This window comes from Cibotium barometz, chromosome 27 (genome assembly GCF_041138505.1).
Source record: "Cibotium barometz isolate CiBa-2024 chromosome 27, ASM4113850v1, whole genome shotgun sequence".
NCBI classification, from domain to species: Eukaryota; Viridiplantae; Streptophyta; class Polypodiopsida; order Cyatheales; family Cibotiaceae; genus Cibotium; species Cibotium barometz.
In genome coordinates, this window is record NC_141072.1 from 45,490,013 (window position 1) to 45,507,314 (window position 17,302).

At 43.4% G+C, this 17,302-nt stretch overlaps 1 protein-coding gene across 1 annotated transcript in view; it reads left to right on the forward strand.

The window, feature by feature from the left end:
• WIN1 (HOPW1-1-interacting 1) overlaps window positions 1-10,861 on the forward strand; it is a 33,819-nt gene extending 22,958 nt beyond the window's left edge. Inside the window, exon 3 of the mRNA XM_086821588.1 lies at window positions 10,139-10,861. Within this exon, the coding sequence (XP_086677714.1) occupies window positions 10,139-10,672 (534 nt within the window). The 3' untranslated portion in view covers window positions 10,673-10,861. The remainder of the gene's footprint in view (window positions 1-10,138) is intronic.
• Window positions 10,862-17,302: the final 6,441 nt, after the last annotated feature.

The window sequence follows — 17,302 nt, forward strand, 5'->3', positions numbered from 1 at the left end:
GCACAGGAGTCCAAGGTTAGGTGTGCACTGTCCTGCACATGAATTAGTGCCAGTCCGCGCTGTAAGTCTCCCTCTGGAATGATGTCAGTGGTTCTGTGTATCTGGTATGGTATCGGATGCCAGATCATTGTGTAGATAGTTAGGGTTTGCTTTTAGAACAAGGGGCCAGCCCATAGGGCTACCCCAAGTCTTAGTGTGGGCATGGGGATGGTGTGAAACCACCCCCATGAGGGCTAGGAAGGCCCTGGCTGAACCCACCAGCCATGGAGGGGCTGTAGGACAGCCCCAAGGGCAAGTAGGGGTAGCCGACTGGTTATCCAGCCCTAGGAGGGGTGTAGGGCAAGAATGGGGCAGCCCATACAGGCTGCCCAGCCCCAGGGTACTTGCCAAATCAGTGCCCAGCCTCTTGGAACTCGGGCGCCTAGTGCCAGCCAGCCAAATCAGAGATGCGCAGCATTTTTACTGATTTTTCCAGCATTTAATGCTGATTTATCAGTCGTGGGACACGATTATTGCTGGCCGCCTGGACTTAAGCTGGCCGACTGCTATTTATGGAGTAGTATAAATAGGGAGCCCACAATCCCATTGTTTCATCTCATATTTCACCAAGAGCCAAGGCAAACCAAAGCCCACAACTAGGTCTGGGCCAATGATCTCTATGCCACTAGCCCACTCTGCTGCCAGCACATCAGCACTCTTCCTGGTCCCAGAAGCATCATGTGAGGCGATGAAGTACATCTCACCGCGGGAATATGCGACAAGGCCATGGATGGACCTCTTCCGCGTATCGCTCCATCCATCGGTTATCAGGGACACTCCATTCCTTGCCCATTGTCGCTTTGTGTTTTCTGTTGCTTGCTCCACAAGCCTCTTCTCCTTCTCTAGCAATGTGGTGCGCAAAGACTCCGATGATGGGGGCGTATAGTTTGGACCATACTCCCTTATCTTCTTCACCATGACCTTGAAGTAGTCCGATCTATCCACAAAAAATGAATAATTTAATAACTGATCAACTTCAAAGTTCAAAGTTCAAGTAAGAGGAACATTGTAAAATGATAGATCTTAAGCTAGACATCTTAACTCTTGATTACCTGGCAGCATGGAAAGCAATGTGGTCATGAAAGAAGAAGCAGGCTATGGCCGTATCCACCTCTTCCATAGTCACAAGGGACGGGGGACGGGGATGGGAATGGGAATGGGATGGGGGACGACCGTATGTAGGGATCGAGGACGGGGTAGGAATGGCACTTAAAAATCACTTTGTCGGCACCACCCACTGGCCTACACGGGCAAGGCTTGCATGCCCATGGCCGTGCATTGCCTCCATGAAAGTTGAGGGAGAACTTGAGTGTGAGGGTGGGTGGGGGTGTGTGTGCACTGTGTGTGTGTGTGTGTGTGAAGCTTGAGAGAGTGTGTGTGAGGGAGAGAGTGTGTGAGTCTTGAGAGGCTAGAGCTTGCTTGTGCGAGAGCTTGAAACTTGAGACCTTGGCTCTTGAGGCTTGCTGCTTGAGGGAGAGAGAGAGTGTGTGTGTATGTGTGAAGCTTAAGCTTGAAGTGTGAGAGGGAGTGTGTGTGTGTGTGTCTTCTTATAGGGAGGGAGGCAATAGATTGGCCAAGGCCCAAAGCCTCAAAGGCTCAAGGCCTATGGGCCAAGGCTAAAGGCCCACGAAAAGCCCTCCCCAAACAGCCCAAAAAAATGTGACCGTTGCTCAAACATCAACTTGGGGCGTTCCCATGCGGCTGTCCCTCACAACTGTCCCCTCCTGGATCCGTCCCTGGAACGCCGTCCCTTGTGAGGGACGCCCAGCTGGGGATGCCCGTCCGTCCCCGTCCCAAAGTGTTCCCAGGACGGCGCCCCCCCGTTCCAAGGGTCCGTCCCCTCTGTCCCCTGTGACTATGACGTCTTCCTTCTTCTTGGGGTCCCAACTACCCTCAAGAGTACTTTGCCGGCGTGAGTGTGTGGATGTGGTTGGCATGGAGAAGGATGGTGTTGGGGCCCATTCTTGTGGGGCGGGTGATGCGGCCGCGGGTGCCGATGAAGTGGATGCACATGGGGATGCCGATGTGGATGCCGAACGTGAAAGTAGGAGAGAGAGTGTAGGAGAGCAAGAGGTGAGTGTGTGTGTGTGTGTGTGCGTGCGTGCTCGCGCAATGCCAATGCCAAATGGAGTGATGGGAGAAGAAACCTGAATTAGGGTTTAGAGTTCATTCATGGGAGACATACACAGAGAAGCAAGGGAGAGAGAGAGAGTTGTGGGGATAAGTCAACTCATGAAAAGCATGAGTGTGTGACTCCCCTATCACACATGTATATTGCACTAGTACACATAGTGCACTTAGTACATTAAAAGTACTAAGTGTACTATGTACTATAACTTATGGGCTTGTACACACTATAAGGGTGGGCATAACGCCTTTACCCCAACAACCTCCCACTTAAAGGCAAAGTGCCCTTAAGTAAAGGAAAAGAAAAAATCAGCATGTACATGATAATATACAAGGCCATATCAAGGCTGAAAATGGCCTCATCCAATGCCCATCAAGTGTCTGCAATGAGCAAAACGCTCCGGAGGCAAACTCTTTGTCAACAGATCAGCCGGGTTGTCATCCGTGTGAATCTTAACAAGCTGAATTTGCTTGTTCTCTATCACCTCTCTGATGAAGTGATACTTCACATCCACATGCTTCGTCTTTGCATGAAAGACAGGGTTCTTTGCCAACTGGATGGCACTCTGACTGTCACAATGCAACAATGGAATATCCCCTGTATAACCCAAATCAACCACTAACCGAGATAGCCATAATGCCTCCTTGCAAGCCTCTGTGGTTGCAATATACTCGGCCTCTGTAGTAGATAAGGCTGTGCACTTCTGCATCCTGGATATCCATGACACAGCACCTCCTGTGAATGTAAATACATAACCGGTAGTAGACTTCCGGTTATCTGGATGACCGGCATAATCCGAATCCGTGTAACCATGCACTAATGCATCCTGTTTGCCAAAGCAAATGCACAAATCCTGTGTGCCCTTCAGGTATCTCATGACACCTTTCACTGCTTCCCAATGCTTCTTGCCAGGGTTGGCCATGTATCTAGAAACCACTCCCACTGCAAATGCAATGTCCGGCCTAGTAGCAACCATGGCATACATGAGACTGCCACAAGCTGACGCATACGGAATCTTGGCCATATCAGCCCTGTCTCTATCTGACTGTGGGCTGTCCATAGCACTGAGTTTCACATATGGAGGCAAAGGAGTACTAGCTTTCTTCCCCCCGTCCATATTGAACCTCTGTAAGACCTTGCCAATGTATTCCTTCTGAGACAAATACAACAGATGCTGATTTCTGTCCCGAAGTATCCGCATACCCAAGATGTGATTTGCATCACCCAAATCCTTCATATCAAAGGTTTGATGCAGCCTCTGCTTCAAGGCATCCATCTCTTTACGAGATTTCCCGGCAATCAACATATCATCAACATACAAAATGAGAATCAAGAGACTGCCATCCAAAGCTTTCTTGGTGTATAAGCAGTGATCTATGTCACTTCTCCTGAATTTCTGGGATTTCATGAATGTATCAAATTTGTGATACCATTCCCTTGGTGCCTGTTTGAGCCCATAAAGACTCTTTTTCAGCTTGCATACAAGCTTCTCCTTTCCACTTACTGCATAACCCTCTGGTTGCTGCATATATATCTCCTCATGGAGATCACCGTGAAGAAAAGCAGTCTTCACATCCATCTGAATCAAGTCGAGATCATCATGTGCAACCAAAGCTAACACAGCTCTAAGTGTGGTCATTTTGACCACTGGAGAGAAGATCTCATCAAAGTCCACACCATATTCCTGCTTGAAGCCCTTAGCCACTAACCTGGCTTTGTATCTTGGCTTTGCATCTGGTGCAACTTTGAGCCTGTAAACCCACTTGCATGGCAAAACCTTCTTGCCTGCAGGCAAATGCACCAACTTCCAAGTTCCATTTTTATGCAGAGAATCCATCTCTGACTTCATGGCACGCTCCCATAGAGCCTTGTCTGCCCTCTGTAAAGCCTCTTTATAACATGAGGGCTCCCCACAGTCAGTTAGCATCAAGTAGTCAACCCCTGGAACAAACTTGTCAGGGGCTCTGGAGGGTCTAGTGGACCTCCGTACCCAATGACCATCATTTGCAGGTTGCTGTCCAGCCTGCATATCACCCATTGGTGGCTCCTGTTCCATGCCATAAGGCTGAAAAATCATGCCAGGTATATCCTCCAACTGTGGTATATCCATAGGGATATCTTCTGCCATCTCTGGCTGTCCATTTGGACCATTTTCAGCACCATTTAAGGGCTGGTTTTCCTGCTGTAATGGCTGATTTACAGCCCTTTGTTGTTGTCCATGATGTCCATCATCATCAAAGATGACTCTGCCAGGCTCCTGTTGCCTTGCAGGCTCCTTATACATGCATGTTTCATAAAAAATGACATCATTGCTGCGTATGATCTTTCTATTCATGGGATCCCAAAGTCTATACCCCATTTCACCTCTGTCACCATATCCTAGGAATATGCATTTATGAGACTTAGGATCAAGTTTGGTGCGCATTTCCCTGCGTATGTGCACGTACGCAACGCAACCAAACACTCTCAAGTGCTTGTATGACGGAGGCTTCCCTGTCCATACTTCTTCTGGCACTTTCCCACCAAGCCTCGTGTTAGGTGACCTGTTTATAAGGTGAACGGCTGTCATAACAGCTTCAGCCCAAAAACCATGAGGTAATGCAGCATGTGACAACATAGAACGGACCTTCTCCTGAATGGTCCTGTTCATCCTCTCTGCTGTCCCGTTTTGTGGAGGATCATAAGGAGTAGAGAGCTCCCTCTTGATGCCTTTAGCATCACAAAAGTCCTGAAACTGTTTGGACATATACTCTCCACCATTGTCGGAACGCAAAGCCTTCAGTGTTTTGCCAGTTTGATTCTCAACAAGAGCAACAAACTTCTCAAACACTGAGAATGTATCACTCTTCAAACGAAGAGGATAAACCCACACCTTGCGTGTGGCATCATCAATGAAAGACACAAAGTATTTTGCCCCTCCCAAAGAAAGCTGAGGCATTTCACATACATCTGTATGCACAAGCTCTAACTGAGCATCTTTCTGTCCAAGAGCTTTCTTGTGGGGGCACTGTAGTTGCCTACCATATATACAATGCTCACAAAATTGAAAACTTGAAAACTTTAGAGAAGGCAAGTAACCCAAACGAGACAATTGCTCCATTCCTTTGACACTCATGTGTCCCAACCGGCTATGCCACATAGAGATTTCCGGCAGCTCGGTTGCATTTACATTAGCATGGTGACAAACACCTGCATGCATAAAGTAAAGAGTGTCCACCTTAGAGCCTCTGGCAACAACCAGTGAGCCCTTACTAATCTTCCACTTTCCACTACCAAATGTGGTAACATAATCAGCATCATCAAGCTGTCCAGTAGAAAGCAGATTCTTTTTGATCTCAGGCACATGCCTGACATCATGGAGCATAAGCTGTGAGCCATCTGAAAATACAAGCCTCACATCACCTCTGCCAAGTATCTTGCATGCATGGTTATCACCCAAATAAACAACTCCTTCATTGCCAGCAGTGTACCTGACAAACAAGTCTTTGCAACCTGTGACATGAAAGGAGGCACCTGAATCAATGATCCATGAGTGCATACCATGACCACCTGTAAGAAGTGAATGGGCATCAAGTGAAGACGTAAAGAGGACCTCATCCTCACTGCCACCTGCATGTGACACATTGATTTCTTCAATCTTGACTCCACTTTTGCCCTTTGGCTTTACATCTTTGGCTTCATCCTTCTCTTTGTCTTTGCCTTTTCCCTTTTCTTTTTGATCATTTTTCCATTTATAGCATTGCTTTTTGATGTGTCCCTTCTTGCCACAATAATGGCATTCCAAATCCTTTTTGGAGCGAGACTTGCTCCTTCCCCTTTCTTGGCTTTTCCCCCTTTGCTGGGATCTCCCACGTGCATTCATTGCATTAGACTTGCCAACAGAGTTGTTTTTCCTGTTCATCTCTTCTTGAAGAAGAGCACCCTCAACATCTGCATATGACAGCATAGCATGCGAATTGCTAGTGGCTGTCCTAAATGTGTCCCAACTCTCTGGCAAAGTGCATAACAAAAAAGTGGCTTTGAACTCATCGTCCATTGCCAACTTTTGATTGATAACCTGGCTGACAATACCATTAAACTCATTTAAATGGGCTGTCATAGACGCCCCTTCCTTCATCTGAAGACCTATGAGTTTCTTCAACCAATACACTTTGCTTGAGGCACTTTGTTGGGCATACAAGTCCTGCAATCTCTGCCACATTCCCCAAGCTGTCTTCTCTTCACGAATGCTGAAAAGTAATGAGTCTGACACAGACAACATGATAGTAGATCTTGCCAGCTCATCCATATCTTCCCACTCTTCAGCAGTAAGAGAAGCGGGCATCACACCCCTTTCTTTGATAGGCTTATGTTGCTTTTTCTGAAGCAACACATTGTAGCACTGGGTTTGCCAAATATCATAGTTATGCGAGCCTTCAAGCTTCTTGATGTGAAGCAATGAAGAGCTCTCACCTGTGGTTGCCATAGCAATATGCAACCTTTAATGCCTGACTCCCTGCAAATGTGCAAACACTGCACCCAAGATGTGCAAACACTGCACCCAAAACACACAAAGTGCTCACAAATGTTCTCCCAAGCTTTATCTCCCACTGCGGAAGCAAGAATGCAACTTTTCTCTCACTTTTTGTGATGAAAACACCAAAATCTGGTTGCTGCAGATTTTGGACAGCACCTTAAATGTGCTCTTTTGCCCTTCCAAAGTACTGTACAGCAGTACCAAGTGCTCACCAATGATGTACCAAACCTGTCCCGGCAATTTCAGCAGCTGAAATTGAACCTTTTGGTCACTCAAAATAGTGTACAGCCATGACAAAACATGCACAAAGCTGTGCCAAATCTGTACCAGCAGGTACAATAGCAATAAATGCTCTCCTGGCTGTCCAAATGAGTGAAAATCAGACTTTTACAGTCCTGTATACTGCATACAACAGTCCCGAACAGAAATTGGGCAAAAGCCCCTTGACTGCAAGCTGATTTTTGAGGATTCAAGGCATAAATGTCTTGCCTGCTGCTTTGCCAAGCTCAACAAGCATACAAACTTGAAAAGCCCCTTGATTTGAGATCAATTGCTGATCATACATGGTACATTGACGCACATGGAGGCATCCAGAGTGTTCACGATGCTTCCCCCTGGCCACATATACATCAAATACATGAAAGCCCCTTGATTTACAGGCACATTGAGTGCTTGTAAGGCATCAGCACATTAACCACAGCATCAAATGCGATTGCCTGCATGCAAATCAACCAAATCGGCACAAAAGCCCCTTGATTTGCACTGCAATTTGCTGCAATTTGCTGCAATTTTGCCCAAATGTGCGATTTTTCACATCATACAGCATGTATGAGTGCTTAATTGCACAATTACATCAAAAGCCCCAAATTTCGACATCCAATTTCCTGCAAATTGATCCTGATATGACCAATTTCCTGCAAATTTATCCTGATTGTGACCAATGTCACCCAATTTTGCCAATTTTGCTCAGAAATTGAGCAATTGGGCACCTGTACCTGCTCAATTGATAATTGTACCTGCTCAATTGCAAGTCCCAAAAAAAAAATTGAAGCAAAATACCTCTGAATTTTCTGGATTTTTCTCTGATTTGCAGGCGGGTTGATGAATTTGGTGCTGATGCTTGATGCTGATGCTGCTGTTCATGCAAACCTTTGTAGTCGGGCTCAAGAGAGGCGCCTTTACACAGGTGACTGTTGCGGGCAATGGCAGAATGCGAAGGAAGGAGGGACCATAGCGAGCCTGACGAGTCTGCAGCAGCAAATGGCCGAGAGCGCAGCGATGAAGATCAAGAAGTGCTGCCCAACGCGTCTTCGCTCCACGCTCAGATGCAAAAAAGTGGCTGCTGCTGCGTTGACTGTCCTTGCGCTTCAGTTGTTGTAGGCGCCTGAAGTCGGAAGTAGGTGCCCCCCGTTGCTCACGCGTGTTCGTTCCACGCTCACACCCTCCAGTTTCGCCTAGCGCTTAACGCCCGCCTGACGTATTCGCCTAGCGCCTTGCTGATTAGAGTCGCTCACGTAGCTGCTTATGTTTTGCTTCGCCGTGCGCCTTCTACACGCTTGCGTTCGCTGCTGAGCCGACTCGCTTCTTTGGCCACCAGCGCCTTGCTTCAGTGTTCGCCTGCGCCGTTTGCCTGCGCCGTGTGCTGACCTCCTCGCTCGTGGCTGCTGTGCAGCCCGCCTGGCTGCTGGGCAGTCATCGCTTGGCTGCTGGGCAGCTGGGGCAGCCCACGCTGCTGGCTGGGCAACAGCTGAGCCAGCCCACGCCTACTGGCTGGGCAAGGAATGACAGAAATCAGCACTCAAGAAGAATCTGGAGAGACCAACGCTCTGATACCAGTTGATGGGAGAAGAAACCTGAATTAGGGTTTAGAGTTCATTCATGGGAGACATACACAGAGAAGCAAGGGAGAGAGAGAGAGTTGTGGGGATAAGTCAACTCATGAAAAGCATGAGTGTGTGACTCCCCTATCACACATGTATATTGCACTAGTACACATAGTGCACTTAGTACATTAAAAGTACTAAGTGTACTATGTACTATAACTTATGGGCTTGTACACACTATAAGGGTGGGCATAACGCCTTTACCCCAACATGGAGAGGCTAGAGGCTAGAGCAAGAGGTGTGTGTGTGTGTGTGCGCGCGGCGTGCGCTTGCCAATGGAGAGGCTAGAGCAAGAGGTGAGTGTAGGAGAGCAACAAGACTACAAGTGACAACTTGAAATTACAACTTACCCAATGCCACTTGAGGAGAGCTTGAGCCTTGCCCAATACCCACTTGAGTCTTGAGCCTTGAGGAGTGTTGAGCCAATGAGCTTCCCACTTGAGCCTTGAAAGTTGAGGAGCCTTGAGCCTTGAGCCTGAGCTTGAGCCTTGCTTGAGTGTTGAAACTTGAGAGCTTGAGCCTTGAGCTAATGCCAAGGTTGAAGCTTTTGAAGGAGACTTGAGCGACGAGAGGCAAGAGCTAAGAGCAAGGAGGTGTGTCTTCTTATAGCATGGGGGCTCTTCTTATAGCCATGGGCCAAGTGGGGAGGGGCTGCTATAGTGCGCCGCCCAACGGCTACAATGCGCTGGCCCAACGGCTACAACTGCCCAACGGTCAGTTGACCATCCCAGTCCGTCCCGTCCCATCCCGCCCCACAGCCTCAGCCGTCCCGGCGTCCCCGAAACGCCGTCCCGCTGTTACACCTCGGACTCGCACGTCCCCCATCCTGTCTCTGTTCCAGTCCGTTATGGAACGGCGTTCCCCCGTCCCCCCCGTCCCCTGTGACTATGCTCAGGTGGCTGTTGCCAGCTCATGAAGGTGATATGTCTCTGTCAGCTGCAGCTTATGTGAATTTATTGTCCATGGATCTGGCCGACAGCAGGTCGGCCAGTCCATGAGGATTTCCCAAAGCCCATTTAAGGCGTGTATTGCTCATTGTTAGAGGTACTCACTCCTCTATGGAGTAGGGTCACAGAACAGGATGTAGATTAGGTGTTTCTACCTGTTGATGGGGCAGCCATGGGCTAGCCAAGACTTGTACACTTTTTTGTACTACAGAATATACTGAATAGTCAGCGATCTCTCTCTTCTCTCTATCTTCTGTATGCATTTTGCATCAAGCATGTTCTAGGATGGTGTTTAGGGATGAAAGAAGAGTCCCAGAGCTTCCGCATGTTACAGTTGTTGTCCTGGACAAGGGCTCACAAAGGGCGAGTTTTACCACTCTTAGTCTTGCACATGCTGTACATGTGTCGTCCACATGGCATCCAAGTGTAGGATGCATGTGACACTCCATGCTGTCAATGGATGTTTTTGTGATATAGCTAAGGGTCAGTTTTTTAGGAACTGGAGCCATGCTATGCCTCAATAATCGATATACTGTGCTACTACATGATTGAAAAGATTATCTTTTGTTTCAAAATCAGATGTGAAAGTTGTGATAGTTTTGGCCCCGGATTTTCATTGTTGCAGGTGCAATGTGGCCTTGGTCGCACAGGTCGATTGTGGGCACATGAAGCGTATGGAGTTCAACCGGACATGATGACTGTAGCAAAGCCACTTGCAGGCGGCCTTCCAATTGGTGCCGTCTTGGTAACTGAGGCGGTGGCTTCTACTATTGCTTTTGGTGATCATGGAAGTACATTCGCCGGTGGGCCTCTTGTATGCCACGCTGCACTTGCAGTGCTGGATCGGATACAAGAGGCTGGATTCTTGGAAAATGTGGCAGCAAAAGGACACCTTCTACGCAGCCTACTTGGGGAGAGGCTTGGCAGTAATCCACACGTTAAGGAGATTCGTGGAACAGGTTTGCTTGTGGGTGTTGAACTCGATGTGCCAGCTACACCCTTGGTGAATGCTGCCCTTGAGAAAGGGCTTTTAGTTCTAACAGCAGGGAAAGGGAACATTGTCAGGCTTGTACCACCTCTAATAATCTCAGAGCAAGAAATTAGGCAGGCAGTGGAGGTCTTGTTGAAGTGTATGCCTGCCCTAGAGGAGACGTGTTAGTTAAATAATGGCAACTTTGGCTAAGAAATTTTGAACTGTCTGTCTTCAACTGTTTTTGATGGCGTTGTTGTTTCTGCCAAATCGATAATATATCTTTGGCTAAGAAATTTTTGAACTGTCTGTCTTCAACTGTTTTTGATGGCGTTGTTGTTTCTGCCAAATCGATAATATATCTTGCTAGTTCGACAATGGGCCTATGTTATGGAGATCTTGATACTATAGCAAAGGCATTTTTTGTGATGAGGAAAGCAAGGTGGTGCAAGAATTGTGCAAGAGTTGCATGGCTTTCATATTTACATCTACTATGCTTCAATACATTTCTCATTTAAGGCCAACTAATTGATGTGCAGACTAGACAATGCTTATCATAGGACAAGGTAGGGACATGATGTTTTACGTTGGGCGTAATGTTGTAAATTGATGGAAGGCACGAAGGTTTACTCCAATGAGTGTTACTGTTTCTAACTGCTTAGCATATGACAAATGGATTTCCACAATAAACTTGTTGCATATGAGAGACCCATGGAAGTAACAAAAATATTGGCACAGAGAAGTGATCACCCTTTTAGTGGAAGAGGGACAAGATTTGTTAGGAAGATCATCATCAGTGTCTGTCCAATGTTTGTTAAAAAAACCTGCAAACTATATACAATGGACATGCGAGATTCTCCTTTTTCCCCCATAAATAATATTTTCTCTTTTTCAAAAGTATTAAACTAATGTAGGAATTTTCAAAATAAACTTGTAAAATTTTGTCTACGTAAGTGTTATAATATGTACAACTGTGTTCATCATCTCATTATCACATTAAAAAAATCAGCTTGTCATCATCATCATCTCACACAGTATGGGGGTGTCATCAAGGATATACATGAGCCGCTTTTGCTTGTGATCACATGAGTAGTGCTCGAAAAAAACAAGGAGAACTCTTGAATCTATCCGGTTTTTGTTTCCTAAATCTCTACTATATGCCGGTTTTATAACTAAAATATACAAAAAATCATTCCTCAAAATAAGGGCTACTTAATATCTCAGCTAGTTTTTCTTGATTTTGGTTGGTACAAATACACTAGTTTGTTGTTTTTTTGGAGCACTGATTAAGAGCAACCCTTAAAATGTACAATAATAGATAATCCATCAAACATAATGCATTGGCAAGAGTACTATTTTTTCACATCGTTTGATGGCATTAAGAGCAACCCTTCATCATCAAACATAATACATTGGCAACAATACTATTCTTTCACATCACAATTACATATTAAAAGAGATTATGTTTTGATTTATCTCTTTGTACTAACTACAAAACAAGTATGCATAACATACAAGCAAGTGCAATTGGAACTTGGAAGGGTGGCATCTTGAAGCCAAAAACAAAGAAAGTAAAGAAGAAAAAAATCTTTACAAAACAATTTGCACCTTACACATGGGGGCTAAATACTCCACTCTATGCGCTTTGTTTGGAATTCTAAACTTGCAATCCACTAAAGAATGAAATGGTAATTAAGGGGCTAAATAGTCCACTCTATGTGCTTTGTTTGGAATTCTAAACTTGCAATCCACTAAAAAATGAAGTGGTAATAAGGGCCTTTATTTATTTTTGTCTGATTCTACAAGTTCTTTAAGGTTTACCAAGAAGATACTAAAACTAGGTTAATCAAGAAGATGCTCCCTCCAAGCAATTTAGTGCCATCAAAAAGAGGTAAAGTTAGAAAGTTGCTTTCAATACTTGGTATGCAATATAGTAAATTATATGAAAACCACAATGATCATGGTTTCCATGCCAAGGTGGAGCAATGTTTGGTATGTGAGAAGGATTATTATAGGAAGCATTTACATGTAAAAAATGCCTCACAAAATGTTGAATTGATGGCATCATCATGAGGATTCTTGTGGGTTGCTTGGCACAACGTATAGTGTAAATTGCCAAGTTGCAAGGAGAAGTTGCATGACTTGCATCTTGGATTTTAAATAGTGTGAATCCATTTGGATTGCATATAGATAGTATGAAGCCATTTGGATTGTGCTCTTCAGTATGGTTTTACATGGAAAATGGTAGTGGCTAATTAAATTATCCCTCTAAGGATGTCTATCAAGAAAGAACATGTAATGCTTGATCTACTTCTACTTGGAAAAGACAAGGTTTCAAGGTGTGAGAGGATATAACGTGCATTGCGCACAAGAGACCACTCACAAGTAGGATTTTTAAAGTAAAAAATTAAAATAAAACCTAAATTGTATAATAAAGACAGAGAACAATAATGTATTACTGCTGTGATACAATAGATGGAAAAGCCTTACATTCGTGTGCTCCAGTGTTAGGGAGATTTGATGGTTGATCTAGAACTATTGAGATAGAGGCTATATGCTAGTAAAGAAGCTACATAGTAAACTTATAGTGATGGGGCTGATGAATCGTATGAATAAGGGACAATCCACGTATCCATATTGGCATGCATAAAAGGTAATAGTTAGTGCCACCATTTATGGTAAAGATGCAAGCCATATGTAGTCAGTGCTACCTCCCACAACCATCTAGACTAATCTCGGTGGGCCCCATAATTTCAAGACAGGTATCCAAAAGTAGAGTCTACCTACTCCATGTGTAAAAAATTATGTGATAACGGTCCATTGTAGCACGTAGCCTATTTGTTAGTGTGCTAAAACTAATCACAGTCATCTTTAAGACATTTAGCCTTGTTTAGACTGTAGATATCTAATCTTTTCAAGCGTTGTCTTCAAAACTCATTCCATTTCAATCCAGAATCATTCCAATACATACTAAAATTATATCCATTCCACCTGTTTTACACGCCTTATCTCACCAACCATTTACCATCTTTGGTTATCCTTGATTTTCTTAAACTGTAATTTTCTAAATTACCAAAATAATTATTTATCCATTAATTCATCCACATGATATTTTCATCCATTTGAAGTCATTTCCAACCATTTTTCAAAAGTTTGGTAATTTTCAAAGTTTATTGTTTTTACCTTTGTAACCCATCGTGCCTTTTTTTTAGTGCATCTTTAGTAGGAAGATGTATTGTCAATCCTTAGAACATTTTGATGGATAATTATCTTGGACTAATGATACAAGTTCATTAGCTTAATATTTATAGGCCTAAACTTTTAAGTGGTGACACACTAGGGTTGATATGAAGGGAATTAAATGTTATGTGACACCTCTTCATATGAAAGGGAGGTTCACCCAAATCAAAATTTTTTCACATTCCTACATGTGAGTTTGGGAGCCCTATTCTATATTACCATTCCTTTGAGTGATGTTGCACTTACTAGAGCCCAATTCAACACAATTGCAAATTCAGGAAGAATTGAAGGATTAGAAGCTGGTATCCTTGATGGATCTCAAATTCATAAATAAGAAGATGAAATCTTTGAATTATAAGCATAGTAATTAATGTTATGAATCTTATTCCAATTAACATACCATTTCTATGCAAATTCATTGTTTAAAATGATAAATCGGTGGGATAGTAAACAATGATAATTGTGAACGAAATCTTGATATTAATTGTTATTCATTCTTATGGAATCAAATCGATCTCATGCATTTTATTTGCATACCTTTTTCCTTCTCAACCAAGGCTTTAAATCTCTCTGAAAGTGAGCAAACCCCTCACTTTTCTCCTTCATAAAATAAGCCCACACTTTTCTAGTGTGATCAATGAATGTAACGTAATACCTACAACCTACAATTATTACAGTTTTGGTTAGTCCCCATACATCAAAATGTATAACATCCAATGGCCTTACATTGACATTCTTTACATGTAGAAAAACATGTTTGGCATGCTTACCAAGCTAGCATGCTTCACATACTTTATGCATACCATCAACCTCAAACTTCGACAATAATATTTTGGGCCTACATAGACTTTAGTCGGTGTATATTCACATGACCATTTTGTGCCATATGTCAATATCTACAATGACAGCCATCCCATATGCAAGCATGGCTGCCTTCACCTCAGGCGCATGATGTTAACATCCAAAGTAAACATCGTGCCATTTCTATTACCCTTTACAACCAAATGACACTAATTTTTAAAGTCTTTCACAAAAGCACCCTTGAGGGTTGAACCTCCCTTGTTTGCAGACTCTTCTCAACCATTTGTCCAATAGAAACCAGGTTTTCATAATATTAGGAACATGAAGTATATCTGCTATGTACTTCATTTTGCCATCTTGCATAGACAATGAAACTGTAGTATCAACACTTATTTCCACCTATCCTGGTTTTTCCATTTTCTACGTATCTCTAAACCACTCACCCATGACTGGTCATATGGTTAGATGTTAAAAAACACGAGTATCTCAAGCAAATGGCTATGGAGTGAGCTATGATGATTGAGAGAATGCTAAGGTGAGTGATGCCTAAGATTACTCATGATGATGAGTGTGTTGTGCTAATAAAGCTTTTATATGAGGGGGGTATATATTGGCTTTGTTTACTTATATGGCAGCATGCTACATTGACACGCACTCCCTACCAACTCTTGTGCTCCATAGCACCATTTTTCTCAACACCCCTCTTTGGTGCCATTTTCTCAACACCCCTCTTTGGTGCCATTTTCATAGGCTACTGTAAGGTGTTTGGATGTGAGGTGTTATGTAATATGCCAATATAGCTACTTAAGGTGTTATTTTCATAGGCTACTGTAAGGTGTTTGGATGTGAGGTGTTATGTAATATGCCAATATAGCTACTTAAGGTGGTAAGGTGTGATTACCTACACCCCCCCTTAGTGGCAACATAGCTACTTAAGGTGGTAAGGTATGATTACCTACACCCCCCCCCTTAGTGGCAACATGGCTACTTAAGATGGTATGGTGTGGTGGAAACAATTGAATTTACGTCTACTCATTTGGTGACCATAAGCTTGGTAGGGGTAGTGAGTTTTTGTTGAAGTAGCTCAGAAGAGTTTGACATTGGGAATTTCCTCTTTGCTCAATGAAGACTCCATGAGTTGGCTTCTTGGTTCTTGAATTTTCACTCCTCTTCTTTGTGTCCAAGCTTCTTGCAATGGTCACACTTTGATTGCTCGAGTTTGCATTCGCTTTGGTAATATCCCATTCTTCCACAGTAGTGGAAGCATTTCTGGGTAGTTTAGTTAAAGAGTTCTTGCTCCACAGCTATGCTTCCTTACAAATAGTTTACTGTAGTAACCAATGCATTATACTCTTTTGGATGTTTTTAAAGAGAATGGTTAATGCATACCACCTAGTTGTGTCATTATGCTTTTCATCTTGCTTACAAATTGTGCTAGTGACTCACTTAGTTCATTTCTAGCCCATAGAACTCAATTTTGACTCTAGGTGTAATCCGATGTGAGTGAAAGTGCTTGCTCATACTTTTGTACCCACTCATCATTAGGATTCGCAGGTGCATTTTCTTTAATGAGTTTCCATAGCTTTTTGTGCATGAGAAGATACTTCATTTGTGCATGAGAAGATACTTCATTTGTGTAGCCCAAGTATGGAACCCTTCCCTAGTGAATCTTTCAACATGATTTATTGTTCTTATTGCCACTTGAGAGGGTCTTAGCAATGAGTACTACTCACTTGCTAGTGTTTACTCTCCTCATATAAGGTTGGTAGTGTGCACGAGATTTTCAAGTACAGAATCAAGCAATGAAGTGATTTAAATGTAAGTGTTTGTGAGTGCCAAATACTATCCCAACTTATGATTTACAATCTCAATTTCTACTTATAACAGTTAATTACTTGTTAATATCATTGATTAAATCTTAATTACTATGATTAATAGGACCAGAGAGTGGAGCTTTAAACTGAGCTTATGTGAGTGGAGATTGATGGGGGGTTTTTGTATGGCAACATTTCCCTTAATGTCACTAATTAAGTCTTAATTTTATTGTGATTAAGAGGACCAATGAGTGGAGCTTATCCTTCAAATTGGTGTAGATCTAACGAACTATGGGCGGTTGGTTTTTTGTTGTAGCTCATTGATCCATGGATGAAATGCCAAGAGATTCAAGTTGTAGGGTCCTTGACCTAAGTTCTATACACCCTTAAGAGGAATTTGCATAATGTTTAAAATAGAGGGAGAATGGTGGGTTTTTGCTTGTGTTGAGTTTCTGCAGTTTCCTAATAATTGCACACAAATTGAGCTAAGGGGCCTGAGGTGGAGGGTCGCGCCTAGAGTTGGGGAAGATGTACCCAAGGTGTCTTGATCAATGGTGGAGTGACTGATGAGATCTCAGGGCTCTAATCTCCTATACACACTATGCAAGAGGATAAGGTTCTACTAATCACAATGATTAGTGCTAATGATGCTAAAAAATGAACTATGGGGAGAGGGATGGATTTGATACCATGTTAAAAGACATGAGTATCTCAAGAAAGATGGCTATGGAGTGAGCTATGATGATTGAGATAATGCTAAGGTGGGTGATGTCTAAGATTATTCATGATGAGATGAGTGTGTTGTGCTAATGAAGCTTTGGACTCAAGTTCAATTAGGTTACAAGATTGAGACTTACACTCATAGAAAGATTTGAGATAGCTTGCTTGAAAATGAATCTTTTTAATGTCTTCAGCTACTATGATATTTAATGTTTCCATCTAGGGATGCAATGACATTTCACAA